The sequence below is a fragment of the Epinephelus lanceolatus genome, chromosome 9 (assembly GCF_041903045.1).
Source record: "Epinephelus lanceolatus isolate andai-2023 chromosome 9, ASM4190304v1, whole genome shotgun sequence".
In the NCBI taxonomy this organism is placed as follows: Eukaryota; Metazoa; Chordata; class Actinopteri; order Perciformes; family Serranidae; genus Epinephelus; species Epinephelus lanceolatus.
Genome location: NC_135742.1, coordinates 3,457,095 through 3,478,360, shown reverse-complemented (window position 1 = coordinate 3,478,360; position 21,266 = coordinate 3,457,095). Strand labels below are relative to the sequence as shown.

At 41.0% G+C, this 21,266-nt stretch overlaps 2 protein-coding genes across 4 annotated transcripts in view; one reads left to right on the top strand and one right to left on the bottom strand.

Annotated features, from left to right (window-relative positions):
- The window catches only part of LOC117252812 (interleukin-6 receptor subunit beta), a 37,742-nt gene that overhangs the window by 11,346 nt on the left and 5,130 nt on the right, over window positions 1–21,266 (top strand). For 2 of the 3 annotated variants that reach the window (XM_078171173.1, XM_033620011.2), the window contains exons 1-13: window positions 3,455–3,743; window positions 4,666–4,770; window positions 7,744–7,855; window positions 8,614–8,747; window positions 8,971–9,101; window positions 12,217–12,376; window positions 12,578–12,660; window positions 13,491–13,713; window positions 15,553–15,753; window positions 17,711–17,809; window positions 18,168–18,308; window positions 20,300–20,425; window positions 20,782–20,866. In XM_078171173.1, coding sequence (XP_078027299.1) covers window positions 3,671–3,743; window positions 4,666–4,770; window positions 7,744–7,855; window positions 8,614–8,747; window positions 8,971–9,101; window positions 12,217–12,376; window positions 12,578–12,660; window positions 13,491–13,713; window positions 15,553–15,753; window positions 17,711–17,809; window positions 18,168–18,308; window positions 20,300–20,425; window positions 20,782–20,866 — 1,673 coding nt within the window. In that variant the 5' untranslated portion in view covers window positions 3,455–3,670. Of the gene's footprint in view, window positions 1–3,454; window positions 3,744–4,665; window positions 4,771–7,743; window positions 7,856–8,613; window positions 8,748–8,970; window positions 9,102–12,216; window positions 12,377–12,577; window positions 12,661–13,490; window positions 13,714–15,552; window positions 15,754–17,710; window positions 17,810–18,167; window positions 18,309–20,299; window positions 20,426–20,781; window positions 20,867–21,266 lie in introns of those variants that run through there. The other variant, XM_033620013.2, reaches the window with a different exon arrangement.
- Window positions 268–1,902, bottom strand: LOC117250474 (erythroblast NAD(P)(+)--arginine ADP-ribosyltransferase-like). Its single transcript, XM_078171170.1, has 2 exons — window positions 1,735–1,902; window positions 268–1,627 (listed from the first exon to the last, which is right to left on the bottom strand). The coding sequence occupies exons 1-2, from the start codon at window positions 1,798–1,800 to the stop codon at window positions 695–697; spliced, it is 999 nt and encodes a 332-aa protein (XP_078027296.1). The 5' UTR covers window positions 1,801–1,902; the 3' UTR covers window positions 268–694.

Here is a 21,266-nt window from a genome sequence, read left to right as displayed (position 1 = left end):
ATAACAAATTTCCATTTAAATGTCACGGGCTCTGGCTCCTTCAGTCTTTTCACAGTCAGAATCTTTATTTTGAGTTTATTTCTTTTTGCTGGCAGTATCTCAAACTACATTTTATTGTACAACCCTGATTCCAAAAAAGTTGGGACACTGTAGAACCAGCCACAGGCAGCTATGTACAAACTTTCTGATGAGCTTCTTCTGTTTGGGTTGTTGGACAGTGAAAGGACACCGAGGCGTTTCACTGTAAAAATGACAAACTTGCACAACTTGTGAACACAAGTGTGTTTAATTATTATTCCATTTCTTTTTTGACACAGTTTCATACAGTAACTTTGTAGGACAGATTATGCATCCACTTTAAATACAGGTAATACAGGCAATAACACAATGCATTACTACAATTGTTTCAAACAATTTACAAATTTTTGATTTTCATTTTAACATTTTAATACAGACCCAGTACAACAATTACACAATTTAGAGATTAATTTTAATGCATCTTTTTTCTTGAAACACTTGTTGCTGTAAACCTGTGTGTTCAGTGTTTAAAGTCAGTGTGATATTGTTGAGTCATTCAAATGTTAACAAATAAATCCATACTCAGATGAATTTTGATTAACACAACATTTAAAACAGTGCGTCCTAAATCCTAAATTTGACGTTTTGTTAACTGTATGTAAAACGTGAGAGTGCTTTACTTCTTAATAAGAGCACAATTCAAATTGGAGACAAATGTTTTTGTACTCCTGAGTTTATATTCCACCTCACATGGAAGATCCTTATACTGAGATCTCTTCTTCACCCCTACCACTTTAAAGACCTCGTAAGGAGGAATCAGCACTTCGCCTTCGTTCTCAAACTTAGAATACATGGAGATGTCTACTCCAAAGCATGTGTAAATCTCAAAGCACGTCTTGTCTCCAAATCTCTCTACCTTCTTGCTGTACTGACCCATTGAGCTTGAGGTAAAAGAGCCGAATCGAAGCTGCGTGTTGACGACTTGGTCAAAGGTTTTGTCAACACGGCGGTAGCCAGTGACACATCCGTCGTCTCCCGGAGCGAGGTTTGAGAGCCTGCGTTCTTTGAGAGTTTGAATGGCGTCGGTCAGGAGAAAGTGAAGTGCGTGATACCCAAATGTGGTCTTGTACTGAGGCCCCTGGGTTCGAACTGCATTATTGAAATCAAGATACGCATTGTCTCCGCCAAAGGTGTAATAGTAAATAGCTACAATACGGTCTTTCCCCAGGGCTGGTTTTGATTTCTTAAATTTGTTGTTGTACCGTTGTTCTGAGCTCTCCCAGGCCCCTTTGAATGTGGGGTTTTTGTTCTTCTCATTTGCCAGTAATTCTTGGAGATTCTGGTACATTTCTCTTTTGCAGCCTTGGTACATGTCGTCAACAGAGTTTGGAGCCATGTCCAGTTTTAGGATGTCGTCTGCCCCAGCCGAGGCCCCAGCCGAGGGCCCAGCTCCACTGGGAGCCTGCCAAGATGCACTGGGGATATTCGAAGATCCACTGGCAACCGGCGAAGATGCTCTTGAGGCCTTCTGATATCTACTTGGGACCTTTGAGGATCCTCTGGAGGCCTTCGCATATCTACCTTGGCCCTGAGATGATCCACTGGGGACCTTTAAAGAAACAATAGACATTATAAGAACAAATCATCTTGTTTCACGGTCATCTTACTCACAGCAGTTACAATGAAGCAAGCCATCATTCAGCATTAGTACTCTACCATTGCAATTCCTGTAGAGACTCCGTAAGTGAGCAACACTGCTGCCCAGAAGGTCACTGCTGCCATCTTCCACCAAACCAGACACCAGGAGACACAGTTGTTAGACAAATGATCTTTGGCAAGTTCTTCAGTCAAGCACAAACACCTGTCAGAGGGACAGCAATGTCTGGGTACAGCACACCTATATAGTAAGGGATTAAGGAAGTTTAAGAGTCAAATCATGTATCATGGGAGCAAGAGACCATTTTGCAAGAAGACCATGACAGTGAAAGGGGAAGAAAGGGCTTATCTCCACAACTCCAGACCAGCTTTAGATCACCGCAAAGTCAAGTCAAACACTACGCAAGTCTAAGTGTTATAATAACAAATTTCCATTTAAATGCCACGGGCTCTGGCTCCTTCAGTCTTTTCACAGTCAGAATCTTTATTTTGAGTTTATTTCTTTTTGCTGGCAGTATCTCAAACTACATTTTATTGTACAACCCTGATTCCAAAAAGGTTTGCACTGTGTAGAACCAGCCTGTTCTCACTCCAGAGTCGTCAAATGCTTTGTCAATGATTTTGGCATCAGAGACCGTCACTAAAAGCCAGTTCTTAAGGTGGCAAAAGTTTAAGATGACCAAGCCATAAGAATAAAGGCTTTTTAACATTTCCAAAGAGAGTGCCTTGGAGTTTCCTGAGTTTTGCTAGTCCACATTTCTGGTTGGAAGAAGACACACACCTCCTCTTAAACATCATGAAAGACTTGGGTATCATTTTGGATATGCGCAAATATCAGAACACTGACCTTTTCAAGGAGGCGGCTGAAGGAATGAAACTATGGACTATGGAACTTCAGAACTTTGAAAAATTTCCAAATTTTATGCAAAATAAAAAAAGCAACAACAACAGCAAAGAAAACAAAAACAAAACCAAAACAGCACAAGCGGCACCAGCTGGTCCACTTTTCTACATTAGACATTCATTGTCATTAGCATTCATTGTCAGTAGCACATATTGACGTTTGGTCATGGACCTTCTACGTCCAGATATGATGTGCAAGGTACTCCGGGTGTGTTCGTTGTTGACGTCCCTGCATTGTCTTCTTCCAAAATACACTTTGGTTTTCACAGGAAATTTACAGTTTGCACAGTCACTTCTAAAATAAACGCAATACGTCAGTACAACAACGCAAATTGACATTTCTTTTCCTCCGACAACTAATGCACATGGTTGGGTTTAGGAAGAAAAGGACAGGGTTTGATGCGAACAAACCGGCTGTGCTGGATTTCGAGGACTTCAGCGTGAGACCGGGTTGGAATAAAGGCAAAAGCTGGAATATTTTGTGCGTGTAAACACAGTCAGTGACATCCCAGAGTCATGCTGTGGATAAGAGAGACAGACTTCCCCACACTGCTCCTCTACAGTATTGTGTTGACTTACGGATGTTAAAATCCTACATGTATCACATGTATCACATTTCGTATCACACATGCATCACTTGTTTTAATTATGTGGACATTTGTGCCGCACAGTTTCATTTTCATGAGAGGCTGTGGGGACAAAATGTGGCCATTTCAAAGGAAATTTACACACACACACACACATACACACATACACACACACACACACACACACACACACACACACACACACACACACACACACATATACATATCTGATGGGTGTCACTTGCAGGCATTGTGCAACTTCCTGACCGAGCTGACTTCAGCGTCTCAGTCTGCGTTCATGTGCTGGCTTCCTCTTCCACCGCTCAATCTTTAACACATCAGAGATAAAACATAACACGTTCTCAGTGTCTAATCATTTACATGGTAAAACAAGGGGTATAAAAATTTTGAACTTTTTTTTTAATTTTGAAATTTTGAACTCCAAAAACTTTTGGATGTCTACAATGAGCTGATCTTTGAATATATTGTCATTTTTACCCGTTGAGATGGACGTTTGGTCTCCTAAACTGCACCTCGCTGCGTGGACAGTGATGCACCTCCTCTGTGTGTTTTCTCATGGTGAGTTGCTCACACCATGAGACAACACGACATGATTAAAGACGTGTATTTCATTTTGCAGCTTGTTTAAATGTTAAACCTTGCATGGTTTTCCAGGCGGGGGTTGGTTAAGACTGAAGTTGTTTTTATTGTAGACTTTAAACAACCGGTCTCAGATGTGTTTGGGCGTCGATTTGGATTAGTCTCAATAAAATCATTTCAGGGTTTATAATGAGCGTCCAAACAGGCAAGGTTTAACTTCTGTTTTTTTGTCGTATGTCACTGTGATCTGAGCGAGGTTTAATCTGTGTTTATTTTGCATTCAATTCTTTGCAAACCAACAGAAGAGGTTTGATGTGTTTACTGCTCTTTCATTGATACTCCAAGGTCAACCCAATGTACGAATACTAAACTCTCTATGATGGGGGATGTCTTACATACAGGGCTCCTGTTACCTAATGTATTGTGTCCCTTAAACACAAATCCATATTGTCATGTGACCCCCTGTCACTGGATTAATGGGGTTTGTGCCGACCATGGGGTTTTTGCTTCGAGCTTTGGTAAATGTGAAGTAATTTTAGAGGCTTGAGGAGATAAAACCATCCAGTATTTTACAAATCAATAGAAATAATAAATAAAAGAAATTTGAAAAAGTTTTAATCCTGACCACCAGGTCAAGAGTCACTGAAATAATCCATGTTTAAAATATAATTCAGACAGAAATTCCACTCAGTCATCTTGGTTTAGTTTGTCCAGATCGACCCTGTATCTTAAAATTAAGACTCCTGGGTGATGCATTTACATTCATTTTGGTTAACTTCAGTGTATCTGTTTAGTCATTCAGAACAAATCAGACTTGCAGATGGTGATGAGATCCTCGATCATCAGGTTGTGTTTTGACGTGATTTTCTAATTGCCAGTTTTCTGTGTCTTTGTGTGTCAGAGGTGACGGTGCGCCACTCTGACCTGAAGCCGTGTAAGGAGGACAACCGAGTGTGTGTCACTGACGACAGAGACTGTGGCCCTCGACCGCCGGCATCTATACAGAGTGAATACACACACAAACACACACACACGTGTACATCTACTCAAATATTATATATAAGTGCAAATTTGACGTACTTGTACTTTACTTGAGTATTTCCATTTAATGCAGCTTTATACTTCTAGTGTTGTGGAGTGTAATACTTTTAAGTGATTATGTACTTTTACTTGAATAAGGTTTAAAATGCAGGACTTTTACTCGCATCACTTTTACTTAAAGGGGCAAAAAGTGAAATCGTTTCACCGCTAGGTTTGCTGTTGTGCACTGCCTGTAGACCAAAACAAAGTGTATCATGAGCCACTCCTCCCTCTGCCTCTGCTCTCCATAGCTGTTAAGTTACTCCAGTAGCCGGTGGCAGTTGACTCGGCTAGTGCTAACACCGGGAGCTAACGCTAACGTTCCTCCTCTTCTCCGTGAGTGAGAGCGATGTTTTAGCCTAGCGGGCAGCTGCTCAAGCTCCAGACATGAACCCATCCCGGTGTTTCCTCCGCAGCCTCCACTTCACCCAGCTTCACTCAGCTGCCCGATAAACCCGCTGCTTCTTCCCACTTTAACCTGAAGCAATGTTTTAAAACATCGCTCTCACTCACGGAGAAGAGGAGGAATGTTAGCGTTAGCTCCCGGTGTTAGCACTAGCTGGGTCGGCTAGAGACATCGGCTGCCACTGGCTACTTGAGTAACTTAACAGCTATGGAGCGCTTCTATCAGCTCTTGTAGTCACTGAGCCTCGCCTCCATCTCAGCAAATATATTACAAAAATGTAACCTGGCGGGCTGCCTGCGAGCCCGCCAGGCTGCCCGAGAGGCTACATTTTACAATGCTAATTGAAAATGTTAGCTGGGCTGCCGGGCTAACTTACTCACTTAACACAACCGTAACGCCTGACCCATTGCTGGGACCGAGCCGCTAATAACTCAAGCTCCGGACGTTAACCCATCCCGGTGTTTCCTCCGCAGCCTCCACTTCACCCAGCTTCACTCAGCTGCCAGATAAACCCGCTGCTTCTTCCCACATTCACATGAATGTACATGAACGCGCAGCCGGACCGGCTTGTAAACAATTGGCTGGAGATCAACACAGAGAGAGGGTGTGTGAGGTCATGCTATACTCCAGATGAAATTACACCTCTAGTTCTTCACATAGCGATTCCTTCAATCTAGAAATGATGAATTTTGCTTATTGCTCCTTTAAAGCTCCAGTGTGTAGGATTTAGGGGGATACATTGGCAGAAATGGAATTTAACTCCCACCTCCCTCCAAAGGCCTACTCCCCCCTCCTCCATTACGTCCTCATTACGTCTATGATAGACTTAGGCGTTGGCAAGGTAACGTTGCACTCGCTCTCCGGTGGAGGTTTCTGTTAAGTGCTGTAAAGTTTAATTGATTCAAAACACACATTAAACACACATTAAACATGGCTTAATAGAGACAGTTTCAAACAAAAGTACACAACTCAGCTTCACTATAACTCGCAGCATTCACAGACAAACACTTGTCTTTATCTGGACACATTTTCCCCACAAATACAACATGCTAACGTTATTAGCACAAGCCTATGGCATTTTACATTGTATAAATTAGCCTAGCGACGGGCGGAGATCTCCTCCTCTCATATGAAACCTGGATAAATCCCTGAAGGAAAAATCACACAGTGATTGGTCAGAGTTTTCTTAGAACCATAACCAGAATGGTATAATTATGAGTTTGGATCTCTGGTGGAATTCACTTACATTTTAGTGTGCCATCAGCTTATTAATAGATGAAAGGCAAGTGTTGCTTTAAGTTATCAGAAAAAAAAAGGTGAGCACACATGACAGGTGCTGGGAGAGCGGCTCATCTGTGATTTGCCAAACAGTGTAGAGGAAGCACTGAGTTGTAATGTTAAACTGCTTAATTCTGTTTTTTTATCGGTTTTAATCGCCTGGTCCATTTCTTTTGGAGAGGAAGAGGAGACCTTTGCGAAGAATTCAGCTCCTGGTCAAAACCTTCTGAACAATGAACACTGAAGAAATCCTAACTGGGAGCTCAGGCTTGCCACATAGGGGAGGTTTCAGCTGGTTGTAATGTGCAATCCTCACAACTAGATGCCACCAAATCCTACACACTGCTGCTTTAAGCAAAAGTATCCCAATACGTCTGTCACTGCTGAGAGTCAGATATTTTGATGTTGGCTCTGTCAGACATATACTGTGAAATTGCCTTCAAGATGTATTTCTATAGAATTTGTTTCATGATATTAATTCAATAACAGCTGTTGTGGGTGAGTTTGCATGTGGATATTATGCAGAGAAGTCAGGTCACTTTTCTGTGGCTTTTTGACTAATTTTGACAAAGTGAGTCCCCTTTGAGCTGTGTTCTTCAAATGTTATATTTACAAATCCAAATATTTAACTCTAAATGGTTCCAATACCAAACAACAGAGAACAGCAGAGGGAAATTTCTTTGCGAATCCCGAGTCAGTGGGAATTTAAACTTCAGGACCTAGCTATCGGGTCAAAAGCATTACCTCATTAGCTGGCTCACAATGTTATCAAGCAAATAAAAACATGTACTCTGTTGAAAAACCAGAATGCAACACTTTTTTTTTTGCTCCCATTTTTCACAATTTGAAATAAAAGATCTCAGACTTTTGGGGGCGGCTGTGGCTCAGGAGGTAGAGCTGGTTGTCCTGAAATTGGATGATCAGCAGGTCGATCCCGGCTCTTCTGTATCCCTGGGTAAGACACTGAACTCCAAATTAGATTCCTGCACAGGTCCATTTTTGAAAATCCACACCCACTCATGCCTGTAAAGCTCAGTACCAGAACCGACCTATTACCCGTCATTACGTCTAAGTCAAAGCCACACCAGGCCGCACCTGTTGATACAAGTCCTGCGTCCTCCCCACTTCCGTGATTAAACACACACAGGCTACAGTCATTGCCTGTAAACTAAATACTGCTTTCACTAACGTAAGACGTGTGTCGTTTCCCTGCAGACACCCTGAACATGTCCTGTGGCTACCAGCATACACACAGATCCATGACATGTGAGTGGAGTCAGGAGTCAAACAGCCACACTAAGTCTCACGTCTCTCTCATCTTCAGCAGGTAAACAAAGGAAGTCGGCTTAATAATGAGCTCATTTTGTAAGTTGCACTCCAGGGGCCGTATGCACAAAGCTTCCTGTCATGAAGAGTTGCTCCTAGTGATGAAATTTGTTCTGTGTGCAAAATTATTATGAATCATTTTGTTTTTCATAGATTTAGATGCTTTGTGGCGGTTTTCCAGAAACTCTTGAAATGTAAATTTTCAATGTATTCTAAATAATGTGCCAATGTAACATTTGGTGGTTTGGAGAGACGTTCAATGCACATTTTTCTGGTGATTGGGTTTGAAACAAAACTACACTTTTATGCCTTGACAACTGTTCAGTTGAGAATCCTTCTGGACTGTCGTGACAGATCTTGAAGATGGAAATCTGGTGCGATCGAACAAGCTCTCATTCTGTTTGAGTTCTTCAGAATTAACCCATGATGTCAAGAAAACAAAAATCATTTTCTTGTGATAGATTATCTCGTTAACTCAGAGATCCACCTTTTGTTTGCTCGAGAACCGCAATACATTTACCTGTTATCAGAGGAAAAGGAGCTGTTTAATCTGCCTTTCTCAGCTTCTGTATATAACCACATACTCCAGCTTTAATCACGTCATATTTCTGACATGTAGAGGGTCAGCCTGTTAAAGTGCATTTACAATTTTGTGTTGTAATAAAGTGTAAAGATTAAACGACAGATGTGTAATATGAAACCTAATCCCTGAGCTGGTGATTTAGTTTCAAATTCGCTCCTTTTATTCTTCCTCCTCAGAGAATACAGAGTCTTGTCCTGTCCAGCGATCTTTGCCCCATTGTCTGTCCTCAGCGTTACAGCCAGGATCAAAAACTACATGACAGGAACGGAGATCTGGTCCCAACCTCAAACTGTCTCTCTCCATCAGGCAGGTCAGTGGCCCAGACAGTTGATCACTCCACTACCAAGTAACGACTGTAATACCAGTTAGTGTTTTTATCAAGCAGCAACCTCCAGGCTGAAAAATGAAGCCCACATAGAGGTGGTTAGGGTGAGGCAGATTTAAGAACTGACAGACTGACTGTAGACAGATTCTGATCAAGCAATTCTCCCTGCATCCTTTCCTCATGTCCTCTCCTTGTCTCCTCTCCTCAGTCAAGCCCTCTCAGCCTGTATTAACTGTCCTTGGCTTCACTGAGGACTCTGTGGTTGTGTCTTGGAGAAGCAGCGGTGACGGCGGCTGTCGGCTTCGCTACAGAGTCGACAGCACTGACACATGGACCCAGGTCAGCACCATAAAAACATACTCATGAAAGGCAGAATGTAACTAAGGCCATTTACTCGAGTACAGTACTCAGGTACAAGACATTTTACATGACTAAACTTTACATGAGTATTTTCATATTATGTAACTTTATATCTTTCCTCCACTACAGCTCAGAGGTAAATATTTTTACCGCACTACATTTGTCTGACAGTTTCAGTTGCTCTTCAGTGACAGTAAATGACACCTCTTGTCACGGAGCTGAGTGGCTGCAGAGATGCTTTGTTTTCATCTCACAGGAAAGTAGAGGATCTAAGCAGTACATCATGAGTACAAATCAACATTTAATATAGCGGCAAATCTCTAATCTGAGCTTCTCCAAGGTCGTGTGTGCATTTTATTGCACATGTGTATCCCATTGGCTAGCCATCGCTGCTGCTCTGCACTGTGCTCATATGGTAGTTACCACTGATATTAGGACGGCATTATCAAAGAAGCTGTTCACCATCCTGTTCCCTAAAATGTTCTCATTCCAGCTTGTCAAATACTGATGCTTTGTCAGTGGACCTACAGTACATATCTAAACATGACACTAGGTATCCTGCATCTGTTTTAGACTCTCAGAGCTGGCGTGTCAACACTCTTGTTACATGGATTTTGTCTTTTGAAAATACACCTCTGTTTCTGCTCCTTTCATGCGCACAGTCTTTTTCAAAATAAACCTACAATGTTGATAAAACACTCCATTTTTAGGGTCCGGGCAGCTAAGCTGCCAGGACACTATTGTAATCCTAGGTATTCTTCTTATTAAGTTCATCACTCTGTTTTTTTCAAAAACTGTAAAACTTCTTAAACCTATCTCCTCCCACAATTTTTGCTCAATTGACACCAAACTTGCTACAGAGCATCTTCAGACTGTCCTACAAAAACTATGTTTCTCAGATTTTTGATTTATCAAAAATTGAGCCTACAGTGCATCAAAATGTTTGACTGTAAACAGTACTGTAAACATATACATGCAAATTCTTGCTAAATAAATCTTCAGTGTTCATGAAAAAAGACAAAACTCTAGAGTCATGGTAGATGATGTGTGGCAAATTTCAGAATTTTATCTCAAAAACTGAATTTTTGACAGTGTTAAGATAATTCTGCAATACTTTAGAACTGGAGGAAGGAGATTGGAGTCAGCTCAAAATTCAAACAAGGGTTTAATCTTGTACAAGAGGAGCATTCACAGAGCAACATGCAGGTCGGTTACAAAGTGAAGACTTAATGTCTAAGGAGAAAAGCTATATATTTATCTGTCTCTGTGGGTGTGTTATCACTCTGCCCTTCTGCACTTAAAGGAATCATTCACAAAGAAGGAAGTGATAACCTTGAGTATATATTCAATACCTTGAGTGATTATTCAATACCTTACATGTGTCATGAAACAACACAAAGGGTCACAAGTCACAGGTCACAATTACATTGAACATTCCTGCGTGTGACTTCAGTTCACATCTCTCTTCATGAAGTACAAAATTTCCATCACAGACAGCATTTTGACTTTTGCTCTAATGTGAACAATTGGAGTCAATGTAAAAATGGCAATTTTAAACATCAGTTTTTCACTTATGGAGCAAATCAATCACTGTTACAAACAAATTACCAACATCTCCATGCTGTCTAGATGCAATATGTGTATTTTCAGATATTTGTCTTAATAACTGAATTTTTTTTACAGTGGTTTCAAATCTGCCTTTCCATGCACGGATGGCTGCTTTCCTACACAACAGTGAATGGCTTACTCAGTTTGTGAAGCCACTGTTGAGTTGCTACTTGCCAATTAGCTCAGAGCGGTAGATGACCGTCTTAGGTTCCAGAGGTTGCGGGTTCGAGCCTCAACTGGTGCAGAATCCACATTGTAATCTAAACATCTTAATCATCTTCCTGTGCTCCAGTTTATTGCTTAAAATTGCCTGAGCGTGACTGATCACTGTGCAGCATCTTCAAGTCTTCGTCCTGCTAGAAAATCTGCCTTCTCATGCTTGAAAATAAACCAAACTTTACACAAAGATCCAGTGTCAATACTTCAGTGTGAAACCATCTGAGGCTTCTCACTTTGCACATAGCTCAACTAGTTAAACATCAGTTTTTCACTTATGGAGCAAATCAATCATTGTTAAAATAAATTACCAACATCTCCATGCTGTCTAGATGCAATATGTGTATTTTCAGATTTTTGTTTCGATAACTGAATTTTTTTACAGTGGTTTGAAATCTGCTTTTCCATGCATGGATGGCTGCTAAACCTGCACGTCTGGCTTAGTCAGTTTGTGAAGCTACACATGAACTGTCACTGACTGATTAGCTCAGTGAGATAGAACTTGATTCTTAGTCTCAGAGGTTGTGAGTTCAAGCCTCAGCTGATGCAAAAGGCAGATTGTGTTGCTAAATTCCTAAATGTCTTCCATTTCTTCTGCTTGTTGCTCAGAATTGCCTAAAAATGCCCGGACCCAACCCATCGCTGCGCAGCAGCTGTAATTAGGTTTATTTTTTTAGGTTTAGGCAACAAAGGTCCGTGGTTAGGTTTTGAAACAACATCATGATTTGGCTTAAAATTCACATGAGAAATGAACAGCAGGCTCCAGAGTTTGTTGACCCATCCATCATCCCTCCCACTCCTCCCTATATGGACTTTGTTGCTCTTTATATCACGCCGCCCAGTGTGTATCATACTGCCGGGAAAGGGGACCGCTGTCTCTAAAACTGACACGCCTGGTGAGTATGATACTGCTGTGAAAGGTGCCTTTGCGTGTTGATCTCTGACATCGACACAACTGACAAAATGGCAGTATTTAACAATTTGGATGTGCGGACTAACACCATTTTTCATGACCGTTTTAGTGTTGCCCTCGGTTTTGACTTTGGCACCATCTTTTTCTGGAGCTAAGGTGTTAGTGAGAGCTCTCAAACCAAATGCAATCATATATGTGTTTAGAGGGAGAATGGAGAGCTATACAGTCACCTTACAGAGTGTTATAGCAATAATACAGAGCACCTTACTTAGAAATATTTTTGAAGAATGTTTTTAGGTGACATTTTGATTGAGTCAGCTGCCACTATTTATCTCTTGTGCTTTTTTTGGTTTCCAGGCTCTAGATTTTGTCCCTGCCCAGGAAGATCAGACACTGACCTACACGATCCAAGACCTCCTGATGTCTACCATCTACAGGGCTGCTGTGGCCTGCAGATCGAAGTCAGGCATCTGGAGTGACTGGAGCTCTGACGTCAGTGCGAGGACGCTAGGCAGGGGTAACTGCTTGCATTCATCAAGTTACAGGCCGGGGACTTTAACAACCATGGGGGGAACACTGAGAATAAGACTTACTAAATTTATTGAAATACTTTCCCAGTATACCTGGTACTACGACAAAATAAGCCAGTGGTATTAAATCAGTATTTTTGAGCGCTGTAGTTAACTAAGGCTTGAAATCTTGTGCTTTTCTTTCCCAGTGCCCTCCAGGCCTCCAGAGGTGTGTTACAGAGTGGAGAAAAATGACTCTAGTGGATCTTTTCTCCTTCATCTCATATGGAAGGTACACTGGAAATACTTTCAATAATCATCTTATAGCAGCTCGTAGCTTATAGCAGCTCATAAAAATGTTCTCGAAGGCCTCTCTTGACTTATCTTTGATGGCCAGTTATCTTCAGGGAATCTTCAAGCACAAGCAGCATCACTAAAAAACAGAGACAGATTTGATCTTTGCAACAACCAGTGTCCAAAAAACATAAGATGTTTAAATATGTCAGAAATACTGCACACTAATTAGACCATTATCTCTTAAATCATTAGCTGTGTTTGTTTTTTGGTAAACATTTTTCAGCAACCAAAAATAGAAACTAAATTTGAAGTGAACACTAGACTTTTTCGTCAATCCATAAAATCAAAATGATAATATGAAAGAGCGACAATTGAACTAATTACTGGTTAAATGCAAAATCTTATTGGCTCTAATTGGATTACATCTGTCACACTGTAGCTGAGCTCCTGATTAGTAAAACTGCATCCTCCTGCAAAAATAGTCTTTGAGAGGTGATTTAGCTGTTTGACCTAGCGTAACATTGCACTAATAAGCAGCATCTGACATTTCATAAATGTTATGTCTAGAGGTAGAAAAAAACAGATTTAAGGATAAATTAAACATACATAACAAAAATTAGGCAAAAAAATCACTGTAAATGTCACTATAACAAAATGTTCACTGACATAAAACTCAAACCAACTAAAATTTGACAAAAACTAAAAAAAAAAAAAAAAAAAAAAAAAAACTCAGACCGAAACTAAACCAAACTCAAACTTTCAAACGATTGTCTCTAGACAAATGTGATATGAAACATCTTTTGCAATCGTCCTGTTTCTCTGCAGGACCTTCACCTCCGTGATGCTGGAAGTCATATCCTTGGATACCAGGTGAGCTACGAACCGGTGAAGAGGCAGCCGCTGCAGGACAGGTTCATTCAGAACGTCACAGAGGTGATGGCGGTCCTGGTGGTGGAGGAGGGGGACTACAGCGTCACAGTTACAGCCTTCAACATGGCCGGCTATGGACCTGCTGCACATCTCCGCATTGACACACAAAGACAGCACAGTGAGTGCCCAACAGTGGTTATAACATGGAAATTGATCATTGTGTTAATAGTCCTGGTGATGTGTTGAGGTGCACCAAGGAGCAGAGGATTTCTGAACATTTGTGAGTCCATGACACACAGTCATGTTACCAACACTTAAGAGCACATTATATTGACTTACATTGACTTACCCATCCCTAACCTTTGCCTCGATCTAACCTTACCAGAACCTAGAAGGCCCAGTGTGTAGGATTTAGGGGGCTATACAGGCAGAAATGGAATATAATGTAATGAGTATGTTTTCTTTAGTGTATAATCAGCTGAAAATAAGAACTGTTGTGTTCTACATGGTTCTTAATTCATGGAGATCACCATGTTGCACCGCCATGGTTCTACAGTAACCCAGAATGGACAAATCAAACACTGGCTCCAGATGAGGCCATTTGAGTTTTCGCTTTTTCGCTGCAGTAGTAAGAAGCCCATCTGCAATGTGCTGCACCAGAGTTACAATAATTCAAAATGTAAAACTGCATTATTCAGTGTTTCTAGCGGATTAAATCACCTGGTCTGTTTGTTTTGGAGAGAAAGAGACCTGTGTGGATAATTCAGCTCACAGTAAAAACCCTCTGAACGTCTAGCTCTTATGTTATCGGAGAGATAAAGGTGACTACACATTAGCGTGTGTGTGGACCAGCGACATGCCAAACTGCATTAAAAATACATGGATTTGTGGGTGAAACTGCGTTATGCAGTGTTTTACCAGTTTAAATCACTGTGTTTGTTCTGGAATGGAGGACACCTCTGTGGATAATTCAGCTAACAGTAAAAACTCTTTGAACGTCTGGATCTGAAAAGGTGAGCACACGTTAACTCATGAGAGAAACACGTTGAGGGCAAGCCTTGAGAGGCCAAATAGCATCAGAAATGCACTGATTTGTAATGTGAAACTGCTTTATTCAGTGTTTCTAGTGACTCTAATCACCTGGTCCATTTGTTTTGGGGAGGAAGAGACCTCTGTGGATATTTTGGCTCTCGATAAAAACTTCCTGAACAATGAACACTGAACACAGAATTAGAAATGGTTGCAATCTGCAATTCACCGCTAGACGCCACCAAATCCCAACTAAATCTTACATACTTCACCCATTAGCCAAGTCTTCAGCCTAAGATTTAATCGTTTACATTATGGGGACTTGTGTTTTGTCCCTAAAAGGAGGCGAGTCCCCACAACGTACTGTGTGGATTGAAGTCCCCACAATGCCAGTAATACACACACACTCACACACATGTGTACAGAACTATGTTTATCTATTAAATTGCTAATTATCATTATCATCCTGTAACTTTTAAACGGACACTATCAGATTTAAAACTTGCAATCTCCACTTAAGCAACATCCTGTTTGTTTGCTATCACAGAAGGGTGCGACCGAGCAGCGTCATGATGCTCTGATAAAGCGTTTTGCAACACAGCACCGCTCTTGCAAAGAGGATCAAACCAGGTCGCTCACCATTTTCCTCTAGAGAACAGAAAGAATCTCAATCTGCAGGGCGTAAGATGGTGTTAGATGGCAGTTACCTCAAGGCTGTGTGGTTACAGTTTACATCTTAACATATCTGAAGTATTTTGCTTGTTGTTCATGGATCTCTGTGATATACTCTTCTGCCCCTCTCCCTTGTCACCCTGCAAAATGATGGATTGTGTGTGATGTGTTAATGTGCTTGGAGGTATCTCCAAAAATAGGGATTAAAAATTTGTCAGCTGGTTCCATGATGTTGGTATGTCGGTGTCCGTGCTGGTTGTAGTGATGAAGATGCAGCTGTTTTTGTCACCACTAACCCTGTTGTTGTTCTCTGCAGCCCCCCTGTCAGTCAGAAACTTGTGGGTTTCCAGTTTCTTCCCAGCTGTGAAAGGCGTTCTGGTGCAGTGGGAGAACCCCCCAGTCTCGTCCTCTGTCCCATCTGTCAGTCAGCTTGGTGTTCAGTGGCACTCTGAGACTTATCCATCCACCAGCCACTGGAACACAGTGGACAACTTCACCACCTCCACTGTCATACAAGGTGCAACTCATTTATTTTCTGAATTATGCATTTGGGAATATAATATCCAAGTACACCAGGCTGTTCTCATACCTATGTCCTTGGACACTTTGGCACATCCCTTGGCATGTAATATCGATACCAAAGGCACGCTTTAGTTTCTTTATGAGGTGCCTGTCTAATGTAAACCCATCTGCGGCAATACTTTATGCTAAGAGCAACTGACATAGTACATAAAGAGCGACAAGCGACTATTGACAAGGATTTTTTGTGTCTACAACCTGATTTATTTTCTCCCTCTGAGCCTGTCTTTATAAAACTATGTACTGAGCCACGCTGTTGTTTTTTTTGTATCATCTTGTGGGATTTATTTATAGTAACAAAAATACAGATTAAAGAATATCATCAGCCTCGGGGGAAATCTAAACACATGCCTCAAAACTGTATGTTGCATGCTGTGCATCAGGTTTCTCTGATTTCCGCTGTAATCTAACACCATCTAAAAACTGCTCTGTCACATGGAAGCCATGTGGTTATTGTGATCCATCAGCTTGTGGCTGTCAGACTCTTGTTAAAGCAAATGGCCACTTTAGAATGAAAATACAGACAACTTACTGACCCTCATGCCAACAAGAAGTCCAGTGTAGTTTTTTAATCCACAAAACTCATTCGGTATATTGGAGGACAGCTAGCTGGAACACTTGAAGTGCATGGAAGCCACATTTTGAAAATGTAATAAAGCTCCGCTAATGCATTTCAAAAACGTCAGAACAGCTCGTCTGTCGTAATTCAAGTGCTGTGAAGCCGCAGCATGCAAAATTGACTTGAACAGATGTAATTTACTCCACTTTTATAGCATCATTTCTCACTGTGGTCAGTTAGCCTGTCCTGCAGGCATGCTGTGTTTACATGGCAACTCATGCGAGATTTGAGAACTAGCACCACCACCACCACCATTCCTTGTGGAGTCCGCTCCACTTATAGTACGCCTGAGTATGTTCAGGCCTTAACAGTCCCTTGGTTAAACTCCATCCGCTGTCTCTTAGGCGATGTAGCTACGAGCCAATACAGTTAGGAAATGTTTTGGGCTGCAGGGCTGAGTTTCCCAAAACATGATCCTTCTCAGCAACGTGTTCTTCTCTGTGGCTTAGAAAAACTACACTGCAAAAAAGAAAAGCACCTAGCGCCCTTTGCGTCCCCACTCAGTCATCTACAGCCAGGACATACTCAGTATAGATGACATTAGTGTGCGTGTGTGAAGGTTGCGGAAGTTGCTTTTCTCAGTAACGCATTACTTTTTGGTTTAAGTATCTGAGTTACTAACTGAGTTACTTTTTAATGAAGTAACTAGTAACAGTAACTAGTTACTATTTTTCAGTAACTAGCACAACACTTGGATTACGACGGACGTGCCGTTCTGACGTTTTTGAAATACATTAGCGGAGATTCATTACATTTTCAAAATGTGGGTTCCATGCACTTCAAGTGTAGCTGTTATTCCGGCTAGCTGTTATCCTCCGATACCCCGAACAAGTTTTGTGGATTAAAAAACTTGACTGGACTTCTTGTCGGCATGAGGGTCAGTAAGTACTGTCTTTGTTTTCATTCTAAAGTGGCCATTTCCTTTAAGTTGCTGTAAGAAGCAAAGTCTCTCTGCAGCTGCTTCACAGTAGAAGTCTTCCAGCAGAGAAAAGTGATCAAAAGACGCTAATGAAAAATAAAAGTCCCATCTCAAACACAGGCCTGATTTCACTCTGTAGCTGAGGTGAATTAATATTAAAAGTATATGTTGTATTCACAGCATGTTATGCATATCTAACTACGATAAGATAAGATCAAACTTTATTAATCCCACAGCAGCTCAAAGCACAGACAGAAAAAGGAGGGTGACAATGTTACTTGAATAAAAAAAAATTAAAGATTAAAAATAGAAAATATGTGTGTGTGTGTGTGTGTGTGTGTGTGTGTGTGTTTACAGATGTTGACCCTGATGAGTCGTACCTGATCAGTGTGTTCCCCATCTACAACCAGCAGTGTGGATCTCCTCGGTCACTGCGTGCCAGTCTGCAGCAGGGAGGTAACATGGGGGTGATAATGCTCCACACCAGAAATAATGTTGGCATTGCACATTTCTGTAAACCACTGATATGTTACATTTACATGTTATCATAAAGTGAACAAACTTCAGGTTTCAGCAGTGCTGCGGTGAACATGTGGTTAAGTTTTAGCACGAAAACCACTTGGTTATAGTTTGGAAAAGATCATGTTCTGGCTTAAAATACGGCTGGCTTAGGTTTGGTGCCACAATCCTGACATGAAACACAGCAATGTCTTGGTTAAAAAACAACAGCTGTTTGTGTCTAAACACTGTTGGCAGAATCACATTTACAACAGAAAGAGAAATGAACAAGACATATTTTTGTGTGTTTTCTCAGCTCTGATGGAGGCGGTCCAATTGAAGGTGATGGGCGTGACCAAAACCACTGTGACAGTGATGTGGGTGTGGCAAAGAACATCTGGACCAATGAGGGTGAACAGATACGAGGTGACGCTGAGGAAAGACTCGGAGAAACAAAGTAGGTTTATGTTTTTATTTTTACACAATTTGAAACACATTAAATAACAAAAAAAGTGCAGCGAGAGGCAGACTGAAAGCTCTACCTAAAGAAAGTTAAAAAATTACACAGTAATGAAAAAACTGAAATATTAATTTAACATAAAATAATATGACAACATGAAAGTGATAGCAAACTAATAAATATATAATACAACAACAACAATAATTTAAACACATGAAAGCAGAAAAATGTGAGTGTGTAATGTGCATGAAAGTGTTAATGCATCTGTATGTACATGTAAGTATATACGTCAGTGTGCATGCATGTGCACGTGTGTGAGTGTTGCGTGACAGACCGACAGAATGAGCTGCTTTTTCTGATGAATGGACTTCTGCCGGTATGTCACACATCCTGGAGGATCTCAATGCTGATTGGTTATCGTGGTGTAAATATGTTTCTGAAGTTCCGATTTTTCAACTCTTGTGAATGTGTATGATGTGAAATCACGCTACTCGCTTAATTTGCGTTATTCGTGTTGTGTCCATCGCGCTGCCTAGTGGGAATTCACCTCCAATTGTGTATTTATATCAACTTTATATGTAATTCACTTCACTGCAAACTGTTTTATTCGCATCTGGCGTGAACACAATAAAATGAAACTAATAAACATGGATACATGGACAAAAATACATGACAAACAACAGTTAAATGTTCTTTTCAGCAGCTTTTGTATTTTTTCATAGACAAACAGTTTTTGCCAGGTGGGAAAAGCCATTCCATAATTTGGCACCCCTAAATTTGACTGAAAACTGACCTCTGCATGTGAGAAGTTACGGAGGATGAAGATCTGAAAATTGTCAAGTTACATAGGAGTGAATATTCCCCTCACTTAAATGTATCTTATGAATAAAAACACAGACTTGAGAAGTACTAATGTCATAAACAATAAGAATCTGAAGTTTGTGAAACAGGAGCAGATGAGATGTAAGGCTCTGATTGGCTGGTTATTTCTAACAGAACCTTTCTGGAGGACCAAAGTTTTGTGGAAAGTTGAAGGAAAAGTACTCACCCAAACTATTTCAATAATTTAGACTGCAATGTGAAGTTGGGAAACAGTTTGTGGTAACAAGATGACTAATCTTCCTCATTATACCAATAGGTTAACAGAAGTTTTCTTTTTAAAGGAAATGGCCACTTTAGAACGAAAATACAGACAGTACTTACTGACCCTCATGCCGACAAGAAGTCCAGTGTAGTTTTTTAATCCACAAAACTTGTTCGGGGTATCGGAGGATAACAGCTAGCCGGAATAACAGCTACACTTGAAGTGCACGGAACCCACATTTTGAAAATGTAATAAAACTCCGCTAATGTATTTCAAAAACGTCAGAACGACTCGACCGTTGTAATCCAAGTGCTCTCAAGCTGCGGCATGCAAAATTGATGAACAGGCATAATTTACTCCACTTTTATAGCATCATTTCTCACCGTGGTCAGTTAGGCTGCCCTGCAGACTGCTGTGTTTACATGGCAACTCGCATGAGACTAGCTGATGGCTAGTGGTGGTGGTGCTAGTTCTCAAGTCTCACGCGAGTTGCCATGTAAAGACAGCACTTTGCAGGGCAGGCTAACTGACCACAGTGAGAAATCCATTTTGTGGATTAAAAAACTACACTGGACTTCTTATCAGCATGAGGGTCAGTAAGTACTGTCTGTGTTTTCATTCTGAAGTGGCCGTTTCCTTTAATGTGTCGCAGCATCTGTCAGTGGGTTTACCTGTATCTTGAGAGCTAATTTTAAGTTACAGTACTGGAATGCTAAAAGTGTTTCTAGACATGAATCCCAACTCAGTTTCTTGCTAAAAAAAACATATTTTTGTCTTATGAATAGAAATGATGGTTGCCGTTAAGTGTCGAGTGACATTACTATTATCATTAAACCCTTTATTTAAACATCTAGAAGTTGTCTTTTACTATCTGTAACTTCAGATCATGGTCTCTGCTCTCCAGCTCTGTCTCTGTGGCCGGACCAATGTCAGCACACCTTCCTCAACCTGACACCCAACACTGAGTATACTCTTTGCTTATTGGCCGATGATGTTTCCAGGAACCTCATCTTAGTGAGAACAGCCTTTGGTGAGTTTAACCCATGACATTCAGAATGGCATGGACTTAGCTTTCTTGCTTTGTGCATACAAGCAATGATTAAACTGACATCTAAAATAAAATACTGGTTTTGCTTTTTGGTTTAAGAACTTGACTTTTCAGTTTTTATCATTTTATTTGTGATGATGTTGTATGTGGTCTAAAGCCTGGAAAATGACTTTTAACATAAATACATGAATAAAACAGTAATAATATAAATAAATCAGTGCTTTAGGTGGCTCAGGGTGTCAGTGTTCTCCTCACTGTTGTACTGTGTTATCGACAGTGTGACTTCAGGTCGAGGAGAATAAAAACATTAACATTAGTAACATGTTTCTTCATTTCAGATGAGGTCCCAGCGGTGGCTGCAGTGACTCCTCTGCTGCTGTTGGCTGTTACTGTGTTCATCATCTCCATCCTGTCCAGGACTCTGTGAGTCAACACACACATCACATCACATTACATCTGAGGGCTCCAATAAATATCACAGGGATGCACCCACTGCTCTGTCACTACACCATCCACAGTCAGACACGCATGGCTGCTTATTTACTGCTGAATCACAGCTCACAACTCGCACCAATGGCTGAAGCTGCTCCGATGTGAGTGTTTTTGCTGCCTAGCGAAGCATCCTGGCGCTGACTATTTCCTGGAGTTTATGAGACTGTTGCTCCTGCAGCATTTGAAGATAACTGACAATTCGATAAGTCCCGCCCCTTTGTGATGGTCCAACAAGATGTCAGAGTAAGCATGGAGCCCACACTGTCGCTAACTGCACTCCCTGAACAAATAATATCATATATTTGGAGCAATGAAAGAGTGATTCCAGATA

Excerpts from the sequence above, each read along its gene's own strand:
- LOC117250474 (XM_078171170.1), bottom strand. The coding sequence starts at position 1,800 with ATGGCAGCAGTGACCTTCTGGGCAGCAGTGTTGCTCACTTACGGAGTC. Across the intron at positions 1,628-1,734 it reads TCTCTACAGGAATTGCAATG|GTCCCCAGTGGATCATCTCA; the intron begins GTAGAGTACTAA and ends GTTTCTTTAAAG.